The sequence below is a fragment of the Pipistrellus hanaki genome, assembly GCF_964339955.1.
Source record: "Pipistrellus hanaki genome assembly, chromosome: 3".
NCBI lineage: Eukaryota > Metazoa > Chordata > Mammalia > Chiroptera > Vespertilionidae > Pipistrellus > Pipistrellus hanaki.
The window spans coordinates 121,131,598-121,150,449 of NC_140505.1; the positions used below are offsets into that span (position 1 = coordinate 121,131,598).

The 18,852-nt window shown below is 35.9% G+C and overlaps 1 protein-coding gene across 1 annotated transcript in view; it reads right to left on the bottom strand.

Annotated features, from left to right (window-relative positions):
* The window catches only part of OTOGL (otogelin like), a gene marked incomplete at its 5' end in the record, with an annotated part of 144,787 nt that overhangs the window by 100,603 nt on the left and 25,332 nt on the right, over positions 1-18,852 (bottom strand). The window contains 11 exons of the mRNA XM_084876944.1: positions 292-501; positions 3,592-3,716; positions 7,086-7,263; positions 8,809-8,932; positions 10,042-10,187; positions 10,724-10,770; positions 12,670-12,778; positions 13,965-14,090; positions 14,300-14,406; positions 17,845-17,951; positions 18,315-18,442. Coding sequence (XP_084733070.1) covers positions 292-501; positions 3,592-3,716; positions 7,086-7,263; positions 8,809-8,932; positions 10,042-10,187; positions 10,724-10,770; positions 12,670-12,778; positions 13,965-14,090; positions 14,300-14,406; positions 17,845-17,951; positions 18,315-18,442 — 1,407 coding nt within the window. The remainder of the gene's footprint in view (positions 1-291; positions 502-3,591; positions 3,717-7,085; positions 7,264-8,808; positions 8,933-10,041; positions 10,188-10,723; positions 10,771-12,669; positions 12,779-13,964; positions 14,091-14,299; positions 14,407-17,844; positions 17,952-18,314; positions 18,443-18,852) is intronic.

Here is an 18,852-nt window from a genome sequence, read left to right on the forward strand (position 1 = left end):
GACATTTTTATGACTTTTTTCGAGTGTTTCCAGTCATTTCTGTTACATATTTCAAACTATAGTTATACTCTGCTTATAACAAAAAAATAGTCAAAAGTTATTGATCTTATCTAACATAGCTTCAATTTTAAGCAACAAAGTACTTCTTTCATTTTTATGTTTGTTCATTGTAATATTTCAAATAACCTAAGCCATATTAACTCTGCACTTAAAAATGAAAGCAGTAATTCTAAGTGTAAAAACCTCTAAAGGGTTTCCTAATTATATCTGTGCTGTTGCCATTATACTCACCACAGAAGGAAACCTGAGCTCTGAAGTCAATGGTGATGCCCCGCTGGCCACAGAGGTAGGCATAGTGGGCGAGAGCATTGCATAGGCAGACGCTCCCACACTTGCAGGCATCGTGGCGGCACAGCTGGTAGTACAGCCCAGGGCTGATGTAGAAGTGGCAAGGAGCAAAGAGCTCCTGGTGGATGACATCACAGTGCGCTGCGTAGCCAACTAGCAGACAAAGAATCTCATTAGCACCTCATTTACCAGTTGGGATCCTTAACCTTAAGTATCACGTTGCAGAACTAGCCAAGATTCTTGCTTTCCTAGAAATGCACTGTTTTGCACATAAGAAGAGCCAATATTTTCAGCTTACACTGCTTTGTGGGTTTTATGGGATTTTTTTTTGGTGGGGGGGGGGAGGTTCATTTTTACTTTTGGTAGTATTGGTGACAGCACTATATTCAATAATATTTTAGGGGGGGAAAGTTGTTTTACCTCAATAACATGAGTAACAGAAGGGTTGATAGCCTCAATCACCCCATGGCCTGAGAATCATCTTAGGAAATCACCCCAATTCTACTGTAAAGAATTGGTGAGTAGTGGGAAGTTTATCTCCAGACATCCAAACACTGCATGTTGTGGATGTTATGGCAACTCTCTGGAATACACAATTATCCAGGAAAGTTTGGGAATCGTCTCATTCCAATAGAGTCTCTGAAGTGAATGGTAATGTGGCAGATGCCCATAAAGTCATTGCACATAATGTCTGCACAAGGCACAAAACACCATGTCTGATAAGTGAATCTATGAATTCGTGAATAAATGAATAATGAATAGAAATTAGGGACTGAAACATATACTAAAGGCTATAAGATATAACTACCAGGCTTTTTGGGTGGCAGGAGAGGGGGGAGGAAGTTTGTGTAATCAGCTCTTAAAATTTGTTGACTTTTCCCTTGAGAATAACTGATTGATCAAATATAATTCTTTTTGGGTGTAACCAAGTTTGACCAAACAATCTAGATCCCACCTTTCTGAAAAGAAAAACTAAGTATATGATACCTTGATGTAGTGAGCCCAGGTTGCATTGATTCCTCACAGCTAAAATTAATCAATCTTTGAATTGTCATTGTCTTTAAGAGAGCAGATGAGCTGTCCAGAGATCAGAATGTTTTTGAACTAATTAAATGTACTAAACTTATTTTATTGAGTATTTAAAATAACATATTATTGGGGGGGGGGCGGGAGCACACATATAATAATCATCTTAGTGTTATATTTTTGCACTGTTATGACTATCTATGTAAAAACAAATGACTTAGACTCCAACAGCATGCTGTTGGCATGCATACTCCCCAGCCCCAGGAGCTCCAAAACAAAGCAGTACGTCAATGAGACTTTTGTTGTGTTCCCTAAGGATTTGTAGATTTAAAAATATTCCTACTGACATTAAGTAAAAGGGTGACTCAACATATCCTTGTGAAAAAAATATCTTTCAGAATCCACATTAGAGTTATTGACTTTTATCTATTTACTTGCCTTTCTTTGGAAAATTTTCTGACTTGACCAATTTGAATTTTTTTTAAATTTAAATTCTTTATTGTTTAAACTTTAAAGTATTACATGAGTCTCCTCCCTCCACTCCTCATTGAACTCTCCCCAGTCCCTCCCACCCCTCAGCACATGCCCTCACCCCCCTATTGTCTGTGCCCATTGGTTATGCTCAGATCTCAAAATGAATAAAGGACAAACATAAGACAGGAAACCATAAAAATCTTAGAAGAAACCATAGGCAGCAAAATATCAGACATTTGTCGTAGCAATATCTTTACTGATACAGCTTCTAGTACAATGGAAACTAAGAAGAAAATAAACAAATGGGACTACATCAAAATTAAAAGCTTCTGCAGAGCAAAAGAAACCATCAACAAAACAACAAGGAAATCCACTTCATGGGAGAACATATTTGCCAATGTTATCTTCAATTTTATTTTTTTAAATAATTCATGGCAAAGGTGAAGAGTATAATATCTAAAATATATATCAGAGGAAACATGAGCTATAGGGGTAGATATGATAAAAGTATATAACAAAATGGAATGTAATAAAGGAGGTAATTAAGGAAAACTGAATTTATCAATTACACTCCAACATTTACATGTTATTAAGATAATTAAAAATGTGCTGCAATATCAAGGAGGGAACTGAGAAAGTTAGAAACAAGCTGCATAAAACTAATTGAAGGAGGAGTAGATCTATTAATAGAAAGTTAAGCATAAAATGGGGACAGTGTTGTTAAATGAGAATGAGATGAAAGTATTCAATCTATAGAGACAAAAGACTATATATAGTCTAGTCCTATTATTATAGGTAGGAAAAATTACCAAAGAGATTAATAGTCTTCTTCAAGTTCAGAAAACAGAGAGGTAAAAAGACAGCACTAAAAGCAGCATTATTTTGTTATTTTTTTCCAGTACACCAAAACTATACGTTAATAACAAGGACCATATGACAATCAACAGAATCCTACAAAACAACCACTACAACAGCCAGAAATCATACTGATTTTACAGAGGTACTCAACCAATATTAATAGCGAATATTTTTTAAAGCTACACACAAAATAATAAACTAGCCAAAGTAATTAAAGAAACAAATTAAAACATTTTAAATTTATTTAAGCATGCACACTTTTTTCACAAAATTATTTTATAAAAATAATAATAATGTGCCTTTTTAATGAGCAGTGAAATAGCCGTTCACATGATTTGTTGTGGCTTTAGTTAAAAAAAATACAGCCAAAAATTCTTGGCGTGTGAGTTGCACCGTCATTGCAAATTGCAAACCTGGAGCATGACCATCTCAAATTGTCTCACGCTTGATGGCACAAAGCTTCCTTGGATCACTGGCTTCCTACTTATGAAGCCATAATATATTCTGTGAGTAGGAGCTCATGATAAACAAGAGAACCTGCATGAGCTGTCACATTATGGAACTAAAGTCAAACATCCCAAGACTAACAGCAGTATTAGAGATTTTCCAGAGGTTTTCCTTAAGCATTTAAATATTCTGAACACACCAAAATGCTAGCTCACATGCCTAAAATAAGTAAATGTATGAATGCAAAGTAATAAATAAAAGAGTCATTTTCTGGGGCTCTTTTTATAAATAATGCACATTGCATAAACCGGAGTATGTAAAGGCATAGTATTAAACAAACATACATAAAGAATAGCATTGATATTACCCAAATAAAAAGAATCAGAATTTAAAATCACTATTTATTCCCCTAAGTTTACTAGTAGAAAGAAGACTTACTGTTCTGTTGATTAATGTTACAGGGGTCCACCACAGGAACATGAACAGGTGCAAAGCAAGTAGAGGAAACTCGCCAAGCGTTTGCATGAAGTTGTGGTGTGCCTTCTATCATGCCTGATGGAGAACTAGAAAGCAAAGGTAACATTCACCTTAGTCTCTTCCATTCCTTTCATTTGTTCATAGTCTTTAAATATTGGGGGGGAAAGATGCTATTTTAATTTACTAATAAATTTTAGAACTTAAAATGTTCTATTCTTTAAAAAAATATATACATGGTATTAATTTTCTGTTATTAAGACTTTACAACATGTCAAATTGTGGATATACATAGTTTCACTTAATAATCAGCTTCATGGAAAGAGTAAAATAATTAAATAAAGTAAAAATGTTTTTTTGTCCCCCTTCAGAAAGAAAGAAAAGCAAAAGCACAGATAACTATTAATGTTCACTCAGCTGATGTTATAGCCAAGTAGCCAAGATTCAAATCCAGTTTGCACTGATTAAATGAAACATCACACAACCAAAATAATAATGTATGTGTGTCTTAAAGTGTATGAAAAAACAAAAAGATAGGCAGCTCACATAATTCCTTTCAGAGCAGAGACAAATGTCCCAAAAAATACAGTGTAGTCCTGCCAGCTCAGTATCAACTTATGAATCAGGAGGTCATGGTTCGATTACTGGTAAGGGCACTTGCTCAGTCCTCAGTAGGGATTGTGCAGAAACATCATCGATGTTTTATTTCTCTTTCCCTCTCCCTTCCACTCTGAAATCAATAGAATATATATTTGTAAAAAGAACAAATAGTCTATAATTCTGGTTCAGTATTTCAATTTCCATTAGGAGATCTGAAGTACCTGAAATACTGAGGTTCTGTCATGAAGTTGCATAAACAAACCAAAAGCAAATTGAGAAAAAAATGGTATAAAAGGCACCCTTCACCCAAACTTGTGAATTTCTTCAGTTCCCTCAGCAAATCAAAATGGAAGAGAAACAGCTACCTTTCTGAAGTCAGGTTTTTAAACCACAACAATGTTCAATAGCAAAACACTAAAATGCTCCCTCCAGCAGCCATCGGGATTTATCAACTCATCAGCCAATATTCTGTAAGTGACAATCCCTCTTGGACACTATGCCATCTACTGTCAAAACTACTTGGTGAGTCAGGTTGGACCATGTCTCCTGTAAGAAGCTTTGACAAAGTTAAAACTTCACTAACACAAGCCCTAACTGCGTTAATTGCTAAAACATGCTAAATGGTAGTGGGCTTTATCTTGGCTCTCTACAGTGTCCTAATAAATGAAGTGCTTAGGTTATTATTAAGATCAGACACCACTAACCATATGAAGCTTCTCACCACAGTGACTGAACAAAGAGAAAAGAAGCTGCACAAGTCATTCCACAATGCCCAGCCTTGTCCCCACCCTTTCCCCTTTTCCTATTCCTCAAAATCCAACCATTCTGAAATTTCAAGACATTACAACAAACGCCTAATCCAAAATCTCATTTTGTTCAAAGAGAACATTGAAACTCAAAGACATTGTATGACGTGCACTAGCTCTTCTCATTTTTCCCTTCCTTCCCTTTCATTCCTACAAAAGACAATAAAATAGGTCAAGGTGATGGGTGTAGTCAGTGTTCCCAGGAGGAAATGACTCAGAGCTTGGCTCTCTTATCTCATTTAGTTCACGTAAAACAAGAAACACAATAAATAATCAGGAGTGTAAATGTAGACCCATTTATTTACTGCATTTTATTTTAGAAAAGAACCTTTGGCTCACCATAACTTACTATAACAAGGCAAGCAAAATAAAATGTTAAGTAATTAATATTTTCCATTCCACTATGTTTGCAGATTCTCAATTACTTCTGTGAAGTAAAGAATTTTAACTGCTTATGCTTGGAAAGCCAAACAATGTTAGAAAGTTATCTCTAACTCTGAAATATTCTTCTGCACTGTTATCGCGCCTCCGTGTTTATACATTGAGGAGACTGGTGCCTGAGGAGGAGGGAGACAGATCTGCCATCTGTCAAACAATGACTGCTGGCCCATTCTGATAAACAAGAAAGAGAGAGAGGCTTACGGTCTCTTCTGCACATCTTAGCCAAGCCACTAAAATATCACTTGTGAAACAGAAGTTATATATATATATAAAGATATTGATATTCTGACCTGCAAATAACTGAAACAAACAAACAAAACTAAAAAGAATTTAATCACACTGGAGACAAGATACAAAATTTCTTTTGAAATTTAAACTTTTAAAAGCCAGTTCTCCTTGCCCATTCTAATTCTCTTGGTTCTCCATTACAAGTCCTACCTCTGTGCAGTTCTACGATCTATTGCATATAGTAGTCTATGCTAGTTCCTAGGAATACAAGGATCAAGGACGTGATTCTTCTTCTCAAAACCCTCAGAGTTTTAAGTGAAAACCAGGCTGATAAATGACAGATTTTCATAGTAACAGAGTCAAAATTAATTTTGTCTGGTGTGATGTGAACTCGCTTTTTGAAGCAAATAATGCCTGAGTTGGGTTGAATGGTAAAGTAGGAGTTCATGAGAAAGATTAGGAGGTGGAAAAATCCCTAAGCAGGAGGAATACACAGCAGGGTTTTTTTAAATAGTATTTGGAGAACAGCTTCTCCAAAAACATTCCTGCCTACCCAGCCCACTCTCACCTACTCAAAACTCCTGCTGTGCTTCTAGCCATGACTACACAGCTTAACTCTTCAAAATTGTCTGTCTTTAAGTATGTATTGTTGACTAACACCTGACCTGGAACTAAATATTCTCAAAGGGTGTTTTCTCCTCCTAATCTGCAACCGGCTCCTTGAGGATGAGAGCCTATCAAACTGCTTCACCTGCCCACCATGCTTTGCACAAATGCTCAGAGCGTTCGCATGAATTTACAAGATCACAGTGTCTCTTCACATGCAGGTGGAAGTGGTTTGTCATTACAAGGAGTACAAGTGGGTTTTATTGCTTTTCTTCTGAGTATGCACCAACTATCACAAAATCCAATGAGCTGAGATGCCCAAGTGTTGCTTTAGATGTGCCATTCCTACTAAATGATATCAATATTTTTAAAGTATAATTTACTATTGTTGGTACAAAATGATATTAAGTTGTTTTTTTAAATACCGTTAATGTTGATAGGTGGCAGGGGAGAGTATAACAGGTTATCTTGTGAGTTATCCTACAAGCTCTGAGTCACTCAATCTAAATTCAAAGCCCAGCTCTACTCTATTTGAGCTAAGTGACTCTGAGCCATTTATTTGCCACCTTTTGGCCTCCGTTGGTTTTCTTCTCTATAAAACCAACTGATGCAAATCTGTGGATGGTTATAAAATTTAAATAAGATGATTCATTTGAAGCTCTAGGAACATTGGTGACTAAGCTATATTATGGTCAAACATTTTTAATAAAAATAGTTATATCCTCTACATTACTACTAGTCACTAAATCATGTTAGCTCTACAGAAATCATACTTACAGAAAATCATCCCTTATGTTCCCATTAAAAGTGCCACATAGACCTAGTGTTCTTCTTTTCCATGTACTGGTGAGCTGAATATAAATTCTTTCCCCATCGATAGCAAACAGAATCTTCAAGCCAAATGTGGTTTTTAGGAGGATAAATAAGGATGACACAGTTTGAATTTCAACAATTCCTGCAGGAAAATAACATACATAAGTCAGTTTTGTGATTTATATGAATTGTTCTGAAATGCTAGCATACATCAGGACTCTCCTTCCGAGAGACTGGGACATGGGGAGGAAGGTTCCCAGTTCCCATCCCTGCGCTCCAGCCCCAATTTTTGCCACCTTGTGCCTGCTTTCTTTTCTCCCATTTCCTTTCTGTCCCTTCTTTATGATCACTAAGCTGATATGTTTAATATATTGTTAGGTGAAGTATAGTTTCAGTTTCAGACATCTGGACAGTCCTTAGACATTTGAAATCGATGTCTCTTCCTCAACATGTGTGTGTGTGTGTGTGTGTGTGTGTGTGTGTGTGTGTGTGTTTCCCAAAACTCCTTACGATCCAATAAGGAAGTAGCACTTTCCCCCAAAACTCCCCATTCCCTTGAGCCTGTCAGCAAAAGGAGGAGCACAGCACTTGAGAAACAAATTTTATGAAATACCTTTAAAGATAAGAAATTTGTGATCAAGACCGAGCTGCTCCTGTATCTCTCACGGTTTCTGCCATCATCTGTTCACCAAACCCAGAAATCTGAGAATCATTCTTTGATCACATCATCCTTTTCTCGCGCTCCTCCAACCAACTCCAATCCAATCCATCACCAAGATCAGACCATTTTTTTCTTAAATAATTTTTTTAAGCAATCTTCTTTTTTCTTTCTCTTTTGTTACTGCCTTAGATCAGTTCTCCATTCTTTGCATGCCCCACTTCAATAACATTCTACCTGTTCTCCATGTTATTTAGGAATGTCTGACATTGTCTTAGTATTTTACCACCACCCCGCCCCCACAAAAAAAAAGATGATATCAGTCTCCTCATTAAAACTGGCTGTTTAATTTGGTTGAACACATAAGATTGTCATTTATATTCATTAAAATTGGTAAAATAATGATAATCTCATATTCAATTTTATATCAAGTTCAATTCTTAGCATGACAATCAGTAGAATGGCCATGTAATTTCTACAAACTGGGACATTTCTGGGAGTCTCATCCCCTCCTATTTCCCTATTTTCATCTCTGGATAGCCTGTATTCGCCCTCTTCAGGCTTCAGCAATGCCACATTAGCTATAGTTCCCCCTAAACATACTGCAGAGTTCCATAGCTCTTTCCATAACACTTTCACCATCTCTTTCATCCCAGCAATCCTCAGTTTTAAATGCTCAATGATGCATCACCTCCTTCAGGAAATTTTCCTGACCACACCTGCATACCCCACCTCAAGACTGGGAGAGTTACACTCATTTAGACCCCTCCTCCCAGTCTCTATGCCTATCTTTGAGTTTATCTTGAGTTACATAAGTGGGTGTTTGCTTGTGTAGCTCCTCTTCCAAACTCCACTTAACACTAGGTCAACAATAGATCCCATAAACATGGTGGTCTTTACTGTGTCCGATTGAGGATCTGACAACACATAGACACTCAAATTTTAGGACAGGCAGCCAATGGGAGGAGTTTCCATTTAGGTTGTTTTGTTGTTTTGGAAGGAAAGTACTCTATTAGCATTGTTTCTTACCATTCAGATTGAAGCCTTGGTTAGGACTGGTGAGGATTTGTCCTCCCCGACTAAGGGTCACTTGTTTATCAAAATCATCATCCAGAATTAGAGTTATAGACTGAAGGCAGACCAAGCCAAGATTCTGCATAAAAATTGAATAACCAATTAAAGAGATGGGAGAGATAAAGAGACATGGAAAGAGACAGGGACAATAGAAAAAAAATTTGGGAGTAAGTTAGGAGTGAAAAAAGATGAAAGGAAAAGAAGAATGCACATAGATAAGAATTTCTAGTATATAAAAGGCTTGAGTAATATTATATATTAATATTACATATTAATTATATAATAAAGTAATTACTATATAATCCATTTATGTATTCCCATTACTATATAAAAATATGTCTTTGTATAATATATTAAATATATCATATATATATATATATTTTATATGAACATTAAATAATGATTTCAATTTAGTTCCAATAATTATGTTTTTTCATAGCTATAAAGTACCTCTCTATATTCATTTAAGTGGCTTATTAGACATAAAAATCAATAAAGAAAAACAGAAAATTATGATTCTATGTAAAAAAACTTATTTAGACTCTGACATATTGCAAAGGAAAAAAATCAAATGGGGAGAAAAAAGCAAATAAAGTAGTTGAAAATTTTCACTGGAAATGACCATTTTATATTATAGTAAAACTAGAAAATTAATTATTTCTGCAAAATTTTGACTACCTGAGTTAGAGAGAGGGAAGATCCAGGTGTCTTTATTTACAAATTATTAATGTGTTTATTTGAAGAAAATAAATATTTCATACGCAAAGAAATTTGTTATATTTATTTAGAATGATATGAAACTTGGCCAATCCTATAAAAATCATTTCTTTAAAATCGTAGTTGTGAAGTAACCAGAAACTTAGGTCCACTGCTCAAAAAAACTATACATACAAATATCATTTTTAAAAGAAAGAAAAGGCAGTGAAATATATAATATTTAATATAAGACATATTTGTTCTCATATTTTAATATCTCTGAAATCAGAACACACCAGATGACCATTAGTATAACAGATTATCAACATTTTTTTCTTTCTTTGTAGTACATAGAATGATGCATCTTAGCAATCAATGGTGTTTTATTTTTGAAGAAAATAACTATGCCTACTCAGGTTACTATTTTTAACCTGGATATAAAATTTGAATTAAAAAATGAATATTTATCTGATCATTTTGAGATATTCTTACCTGCTCACAGTGAGCTTTCTGTAAGGTAAGTGTGAATTTCTCCTTTCCAGTTGCTTTCACAAGGATATATTGGCACATTCCAATAAAAGAATAATGTCGACCATCAAAAGTTGTAAAATGAGAATCACCTACAACAGAACATTGAACTACAGAAAAAAAGAAAAGAAAGAAAGAAAGGAAGGAAGGAAAGAAAGGAAGGAAGGAAAGAAGGGAGGGAGGGAGGGAGGGAGGGAGGGAGGGAGGGAGGGAGGGAGGGAGGGAGGGAGGGAGGAAGGAAAGAAAGAAGAGAGAGAGAAGGAGGAAAAGAAATTATTTATTCTCAAAAAAATCAGGTCAACTTAGGGTTAATAATCATGCATCAAAAAGAATAGCTAAATGTTTAAAATTAGTTTGACAAACTTACTAAATTAAGTTATTCAATTTAATTTAAAGTTTACTAAATGATAGCTATTCCACATGCTGCAATATTTTTACTATTTTAATAAGTTTTTACCAAAATTTCCTGCTCAAAGCTATCATTTATTCAATTTTCCAATTATCCTCTGCCTACCTGGATTTATAGATGATTCCATCTCTCACTATATATGAGATGACATCACAAAAATCAGTGCTACCTTGCTCCTTAATTTTAAAAAAGAACTGAGGCATTTAAAAAAAAAAAAAAAAAAAGTTAAAAGATTACCTGGACAGTCATGCTCGGTGCAGTTCCAAACGCCACCAACACATACACTAAATAAAATGATAAAACATTAATCTACTGGTATAGAGAAACTGTATTATTTGCATCAATGTACCAGAATATATAATGTTTATAGCCTCAGAATAATCTGACTTGAAAAACCTCTCCACACAAGTTCAATTAACTGCTAAATTTATGCTGGCCAACATCTAAATTATTATTTACTAGTGGCCCAGTGCATGAAATTCATGCACATTAAAAGGGAATTAATTAGAGGAAATATTTTAATATTCCTATTTGCCCTTTCTCTATAATAGAAGTGTCAGAGATGAAAGAAAATTAGTAAAATGTATATGAAAATCTTCCTCCTGTCAGAGTCTGGGCACACCACAGGACCCAGAGTCACCCACCCGCTTGCACCTTGAAATCGCACGTATACCTCAAAATTGAGTGATACCCAGACCTGGCCGGCCCCAACCCCGTCAAGCCCCACCAGGTGGGGGGGGTGCATCCTCAGGTCTCTGCTGATCGCTCATTACAGCTCATTACAGGAACCCTGCCTCCGCTGTGGATGCACTTATTACAAGAACCCTGCCTCCACTGTGGATGCAGCCATCTTATGATGGTGTGATGGAGTGAGGATCAATTTGCATGTTACCTCTTTATTATATAGGATTGTGTGTCAGACTTAAAAGTCACTAAAGATGATACAAAGTGAATACTAATCAAACAGAAAGCCTCTGCTTTGGTCCTTCTCTCCTTGCTTAAACTAAAAGAGCTCACACATAGAGAAGTATTTGCCTTTATCATTAAAGAAATACACATAAAGAGTTCAAATTTATAAATTATCTCATGTAGTACAAATTAAGAAAATTGGTTCTGAAGATCATCAGACATTAAAGAGAGAAAACATATATTTTTATATAAGATAAATTCTACCTTCTATCTCCAAGACAATATTAGTTAGGGAGGACAGGAGCAGTCTCTGAAAGGCAGAAACTCAAGTTGGGATTTAAGAGTAGAGTTATCCATTTGCATTTCCATTGTATACACCTATACCAAATGGAAAGGAACCTGATGATATTTAGATTTCTGCTTCTTTTTAGGACTGCACTGGAGGGAGCAATTCTTGCCTATAATAGACTTAGCTAATTTAATAAGAAATTCTAAATGTCTCTAATCATGGCCCAAAACTGGCAATATGGAGTCACTTTTTAAAGTACTCAATAGAGCCTGGCTAGCATGCCTCAGTGGCTGAGCATTAACCTATGAACCTGAGATCAAGGTTCAATTCCCGGTCAAGGTACCTGCACAGGTTGCAGGCTCCATCCCCAGTGTGGAATGTGCAGGAGGAAACCAATCAATGATTCTTTCTTGTCATTAATATTTATCTCTCTCTCCCTCTCCCTTCCTCTCTGAAATCAATAAAAAAAAAAAAAAAAACATATTTTTTTTAAAAAGTACTCAACATCAATTCTAAGAGTAAAAGTATGTGTAATTTAGTGATCAAAAATAATAAGAAAATAAAACATAGATAAAGATTTTATGAAACTGCCAAAGGAAGTGAGAAGAATCCATGTATATAGAAGCCTAATATGCAAAGTGTCCCCGCAGGAGTTTGAACAGGTGACAGGGAGTTCGATTGCTCACTGTGATATGCGCTGACCACAAGGTGGTAGCCTGCAGCCGGAAGACCCTGATCAGCCTTAACCACTGGCCAACGCTAGGGACCTACCTGTGCATGATTTCGTGCACAGGGTCGCTAGTTGCATTATAAAAGAATGTGCAAATGTTCCCCCACCCCTGTACCAACTTTAAATAAAATACATCTTGGAATTTTTGGAAGAAAACCAGTAAAAAGTATATTCTTTTAACCATATGTTATACTAGTATAAAATTGTCACCCAACCAGGTCCCCAGAAATAATTGGCTGTGCATTGATCACATACCATTCAGTGCATTCTTGTTCAATTTTGGAACCAACTGAATAAGCTAGTCCGTGAAAACTACATGGGCAACTTTCCAAGGAGATGCAAGTCCCATTTTCCATGATGAGGCCTATGGAAGAAAAATATATATCAAATTCTCAAAAGAAATAATAAATATTTATTCTTTGAATATAATAATTTAACTTTTATTAAATTCTTGCTTAAGCTACTTAATAAAATAGAAATTTCTTTACTTCAAAGGAGGTTTCCAACATCCTTGCTCTATCTCAATTGGTAGTTACCTTACAAATCTCTACTTCAGTGGTTTTCAACTTTCTTATCCTATGACTTACCATAAAAAACTCAAGGTTCACCATATAGAATAAAGGCAACTAAGGAAGTTTATTCTTGGTTGAATCTCTGTTCATTTGCCAATGAGGCACTTACACCATCATCACGTGTATAATAAATAGCCAGATGGTGCTACTCAAAGGGCAAGTATAGTGGAAATGCATTTGTTACTTCTCTCTAATGAGCAAAGACAGTTGAACCAGAATGTAAATGAACTGTGCTACTAAGCACACTGTTTTGTTTGCTGACCTTTTGTCTGAGTAACTTTCTAGAGAAAGAAGCATTGACTTATATATTTAGTGCATTAATTTATTTATGTTCTGGTACAAACTCCTTATCTCATCAGTGAATGGTAAGAAACAGTTGATGCCTGGCACTGATCCAAAGTGCTACCCTGAGCAGCACTATAAGAACAATGGATTGAGGTCAACAGATCTGGTTCCAAGTAGTCCTCATTCATATTAACTGTGTGACAGTGCTAAAATCACGTAGCGAATCTGGTATTCTATTTTTTTATCTGTAAAAAATGTAAGAATTTGAGTGAATTCTTTAAAAAGGTCTATTGGCATAAGAGTCATTCCTAAATTTAAACTCCACCTGTATCTCTTGCTATGTTACTTCTAATTTCAAATGTTAAAGCTGCATCACAACTAAAATCTTGTTTTGCCAATTTGTTTTTCTAATATTGCTTTCATAAATTATTAAATATATATTAAATATTCAAGAGAACAAAAGAATTGCCATGGTTACGCCAGGACTCTACATTCCAAATTTCCTGGGAAATTTGCAAAAACAATAAGCCTTTTTATTAAAGAAAAGCAGACTTTTTTCCTATCACTTCAAGGACCAGATCCTACAAGGGCTGAACATTGCAACAGCCCTGGTGTCCTGGAAGGCTTGATTCTCAGCTCCCAGGATGCTATTTTCCATGAGCGGAGACATGATTTCTCTCAAGGAACACCTACCGTCTGGACAGTAACATCCATCAAGACAGTGGAGATTGCTCCCAAGACATTGTTTCTCAAATGTGCAGGTGGTTGGGCAACAACTGATGCAATCCCGGTGGACAAAGCTATCATCACATTTGTCAGCTGAAATGGGCAAATGGGAATGCTGTAAGTCAACTTTATTCACCTCAAGAAGATTAGTATTTCAAAAAGGTTGCAAGTTTACCAATGTTTCTGCACCAGTAACAAATCCTTGCCATTCATCAGTTTTGAGTACACAGGGAAGTTCTGAATACTAGAATAAGCCTAACATTAGCAAAGTACACAGGGCTTAGGAAAATAAGAAACCATACTGCATGCTGGGAAGTCATCTCTCCAGTCTTGAATGGGGTAGCCAGCGTGGGAACAGGCTCTAGCATACTCGGTGGCTGCCCGACAATAGGTATCATCATCATCGGTTCTGGAAAGCGAGAAGACAGAGCCAGAGTCATACCCAGGATACTGGCAGGATCCGCATCTTGGAGCTCCTGATCTCTAGAAATGTTTAGTGCCTGGTGAATATTCCAACACTAACTGATGTCAGCATGTATAAAATATACCATGTATAATAATGCATAAAACAAATAAACATGGGATCCCAGCTAAAAAAAAAAGCCTAGGTAAATTGTCTTCATCACTCTTAAAATATTTAACCACTTTTCTTTTGATTCCAGGGTATCCCTATACTGAAAAAGATTTCTATTTTAATTCTGACATTTTTTCCAGAATCCTTGTATGTATTTTTTGGCTCCCACACAAAGCATCATAGACCTTGTAGAATTTAATAAATCCCATTAGAACAGATAAAACTCCATCATAACAAAAGCTCCAAATATGAAAATTATTTCAAAGATACCATGATCTTGATAGTCTAAACCGTGCAGTGTTTCCCAAACTTTTGATACATGTCTACCCCCTTCTATAATTTTTGTAACGCTGCTACCCCCTCGTACTCATGAGAACGTAGAATTAGGTGCAGCTAAGCGTGGTGCAGTGCATATCCCCACCAAACTCCGGTGCAATGCGTACCCCCACCAAACTCTTCCCGTACCCCTGGGGGTACACGTACCACACTTTGGGAAACACTGGTCTACAGGAATAAAGCCAATACCAATAACCTGCAGCAGTTTTGAAATACTGAATAAAAAACATTCAACTAAGATTTTACTTTTTTTAAATTCTTTTAAGTTTAAATTCTTAAAGCTAGTTACTTTTATAATATTGGCAAGAGTAAATACTCTCTAATTATTTTCTTATAATCACTCTAGAAGCTCCCCCAAACAAAGGGGCCAGCCAATTCCCAAAGCAGACACACAGGTACCTATAAAATGAGCAGGGTTTATAGTAGGGTTTATAGTAAAGTAGTGGCCTTGTTTTTCGACCCAATTCCAACTCAAAATTGAATAGCTAACTATCTTACAGGATAATAACCTTAAGAATGTTGTACTTTGTGAACCTTAGCCTTTTCAGTATCTCTATTGTAGAAACCAGCCATCTCAAATTGCGCTTATCCTGAGCTACTGTTAATCGGAGTCATGCAGCTTATCTGGTCCAATTAACTGAGCTTTAAAAGGAAAAGGGGACTGAGCATCAACTCCAGAAACTGAGAAAAGATTCTAAACCTCCAGACAAGAATATTCTCTGAAAGATAGGGTAAGCTAAAATGATTCAATTGCTAGAAAAACATGAAGTGTATGATTTCCCTTACAATGTGTGCATGGTTTCCTACAATTAATAGAGGCTAACTGTGAAAGTTAACTCAATATTGGCTTTCCAACCCAATGCAACTATTATTAAAATAGCTACCATTTATTGTGTCTGTGCTACTCTAGGATCCATGCTAGGCATGTTACACATGGTACCACACGAAAACTCACAACACTCAGGCAGGAAAGAAATGATTACCTCAATTTACTGAGGAAAAATGAGCGCTTTTTGTTCTGTTTTTTGGATGTAAACTTTAGTATGAAAATGAGCATTAAGGAGTAGTTGTCTTTAAATCAATTGACTTTGGTGTGACAGAAACATTTCCTTGCTGGTAAGTTTATCATTCTTAGAAGTAGCAACTGGGCTTCCTGTTCAAGGACTGGAATTGTATCATTCTTCAAATTTCAACTGAGATGTTATCTCCTCCGTGGAACACTCCCTGATGAAGTCAGCGATCTCTCCTCCACAGAGCAGCGCTTGCCTTCAGAGCTTGTGTGGGTGCTGGAGGCCTGTCTCTCTGCCCTTCCCCACCCCCTGCCCCACCCCCAGAACCTGAGTTTCCAGGAAAGTGTCTCTGTCTAAATTGTTTCTGCTTCTCCAAGGTGTGGCACAAATGCTCAGCTCAGACCAGATGCTCAGAAAATATGTGTGGAATCAAATTTAATATGCTATCCTATCTATTCAGACAGGAAATTAATTTGAGTTCAGCAGATTGACAATGCTATTCTCACGCTCTAGGGTCCGTGTGATGCAGTCTTCTGCTACATAAGAAATAAAGAGAATCTCCATTAGGGGAGAGAGAATGTAGGGGGTCTGGTCCTAGGTGGCAGACGGAGAGGATGAAAGGCTAACTGGGCTTTCATTCCACCCATGACCACTGACTTGATTTATAATGCCCTTCTATCGGTAGCCTATGTCTGCTGAGCCCCCAAGCATATCACCTCTCCACCTCAAGCATTTCAGACAATTTCAACCAGTAAAAGATGCTTCTCTACACTTCTGTTTTTATTTACCCTGGAGAAAGCAATTTGGTTTCAAAAGCCAAAGCCTAAGTCTACCAAAACATCATGTTAATGTCGCAATGATGACATTTCAGACAAAGTGAGTGTCGCAGAGAATTTTTTTGGTCCCCAGTTCCCTTTCTCAGTCTCAGTATTAGACTCTCTAAGTTTTTGCTGGGCATATGGATACCCAGACAAAGCCCTTGCTTTGAGGTGTGGACATATTCTAAGCAGAGTAATTACAAATAAGGCAGTTTTATACAATCTCACCTTCCCTACTTTTTCTTATTTTTAATTAACTTAAACCTCTTAACAAGCCATCCAAAATGCCATTTGAGTAGCTTTACTCAACCAAAAATTAGGCTGGTCTTTTAAAACAAAGTTCCTATATACCTTTTGCATTTATTATTTTTTAATTGTAGATTTATTAAAATTTATTGAGATATTCTTGAAGTCTCACTGAGTTTGTTCCCTAGAAACTACCCAGTCAAGGTGCCCTTAACCTGGGAGAAAATGTGGGAGTCTATGACCTTGGTTGGGAAAAAATATATGCTTATTTTCACTAATCTCCAAATGAAATTTAGCATTTCCTTCAATTATAGATTTAGGGAACATATCACAATGTTCTTAGTAGTATCTCTGACTTTTTCACCAATATATCTCATATGTCATTTTTTCATGTTTTAATTTCTCATTATAATTGTTGCAGCTATCTCAAAATATTATTTACACTCATCACCAGATCAAAGTACAATAGTTATTAGACATGCAATGCATGTAGAAAAGTCCTGGTATCAAAAAATAATCTCGCTTACTATATTGATAACTCATTTCAATACAGTTTCCATTGTAAACTTATGTTGTGCATTTAAACATTGTTTTGAAAAAGGGTCTACGGATATCTCTTGATTCCCAAAATGGGTCAGTGGCATAAAAAATACTTAAGAATTGCTGTATTCTGTTCATGCTGTTTATATAAAACGGACTGTACCTGTTATGCAGTGATCTTTTAAAAGATGCTAATACAGTTTGTGCTTTATATTTCCCATTATATTCTGTGAATCTATGAGATGACTAAGTTATAAAAGTGGTTTCTGCTTTTCTTTTGGGATAAAGAACATTTTATTGCAAATACTAATCATTTCACTTACTTGCAAAGATCGTTAACACAGCTGGCAATGTATAAATATGGGTCAATATATTCATGGCAGCTCAGAAAAGGGAACTGCAACAGAATCTGACACTTGAAGAAGATGGCCTGTGCAGAAAAAGGTGGAGGTCACCACGGCGTATTTAATGATATGCATGTACTCTCGTTTTTCTCCTACCGATCTAATTGCAAAATTCTGTTCTCACTAGGAAACAGGAGGTCATTTCTGCTTATAAATTTTAACCAATATTTTATAATTATATGTTGTTGTAATGAGTGCTACTTTTACAAAACATCACATTTATTATTTCTAAAAATAATTGTAAAGTTATTCCTATTGAAGTTACATTTCCTAAATTTAATAGTGCTTAAGTATGTAATGTTTGCATTTAAAATGCTTATTATTAAATATACAAATACAATATATGATTGTTATATTCAACATGCCCATAGTTTTCACACCAAATTTACCTCGAATGCTGGCATTCCGCTGGAACATGGATTTGGAAAATCTGAGGGTGTGGGTACGCATTTGAAGTCATCTGGAGTTTGCACCAACCAACTATTTGCAAACATAGCGATGTCTTCTGTATAGTCCTCTGTTTCACACAAACACACACACACACACAAAGGTGTAATAGGATCACTTTCCACAAGCACACAGTTCATCAATATGAACTCCTGGTCAAAAAGTTAAATTCAATAACTTGATAATTATCAGTGGTATGAGACTATACAGGAGTTGGGAAAAGTAGATTTATAATTATCCTGATGAAAAATAATACGATAATAAATAATAATCCAAGGATAAACTGTGTTTAACATACAACTGTAACATCCTTTTGCCCACCCTGTAACATCCCTTTAGCATGATAAAAATAAATTGGACAAAGTGTTAGTACCAAATAGAAATTAATATCATTGGAGAGGAAAAACTTCACTGAGAGTGAGTGACACAACATTTACTTTAGTAAAGTATTAATTAGCCTCTAGGTTTTGCTAACTCTAA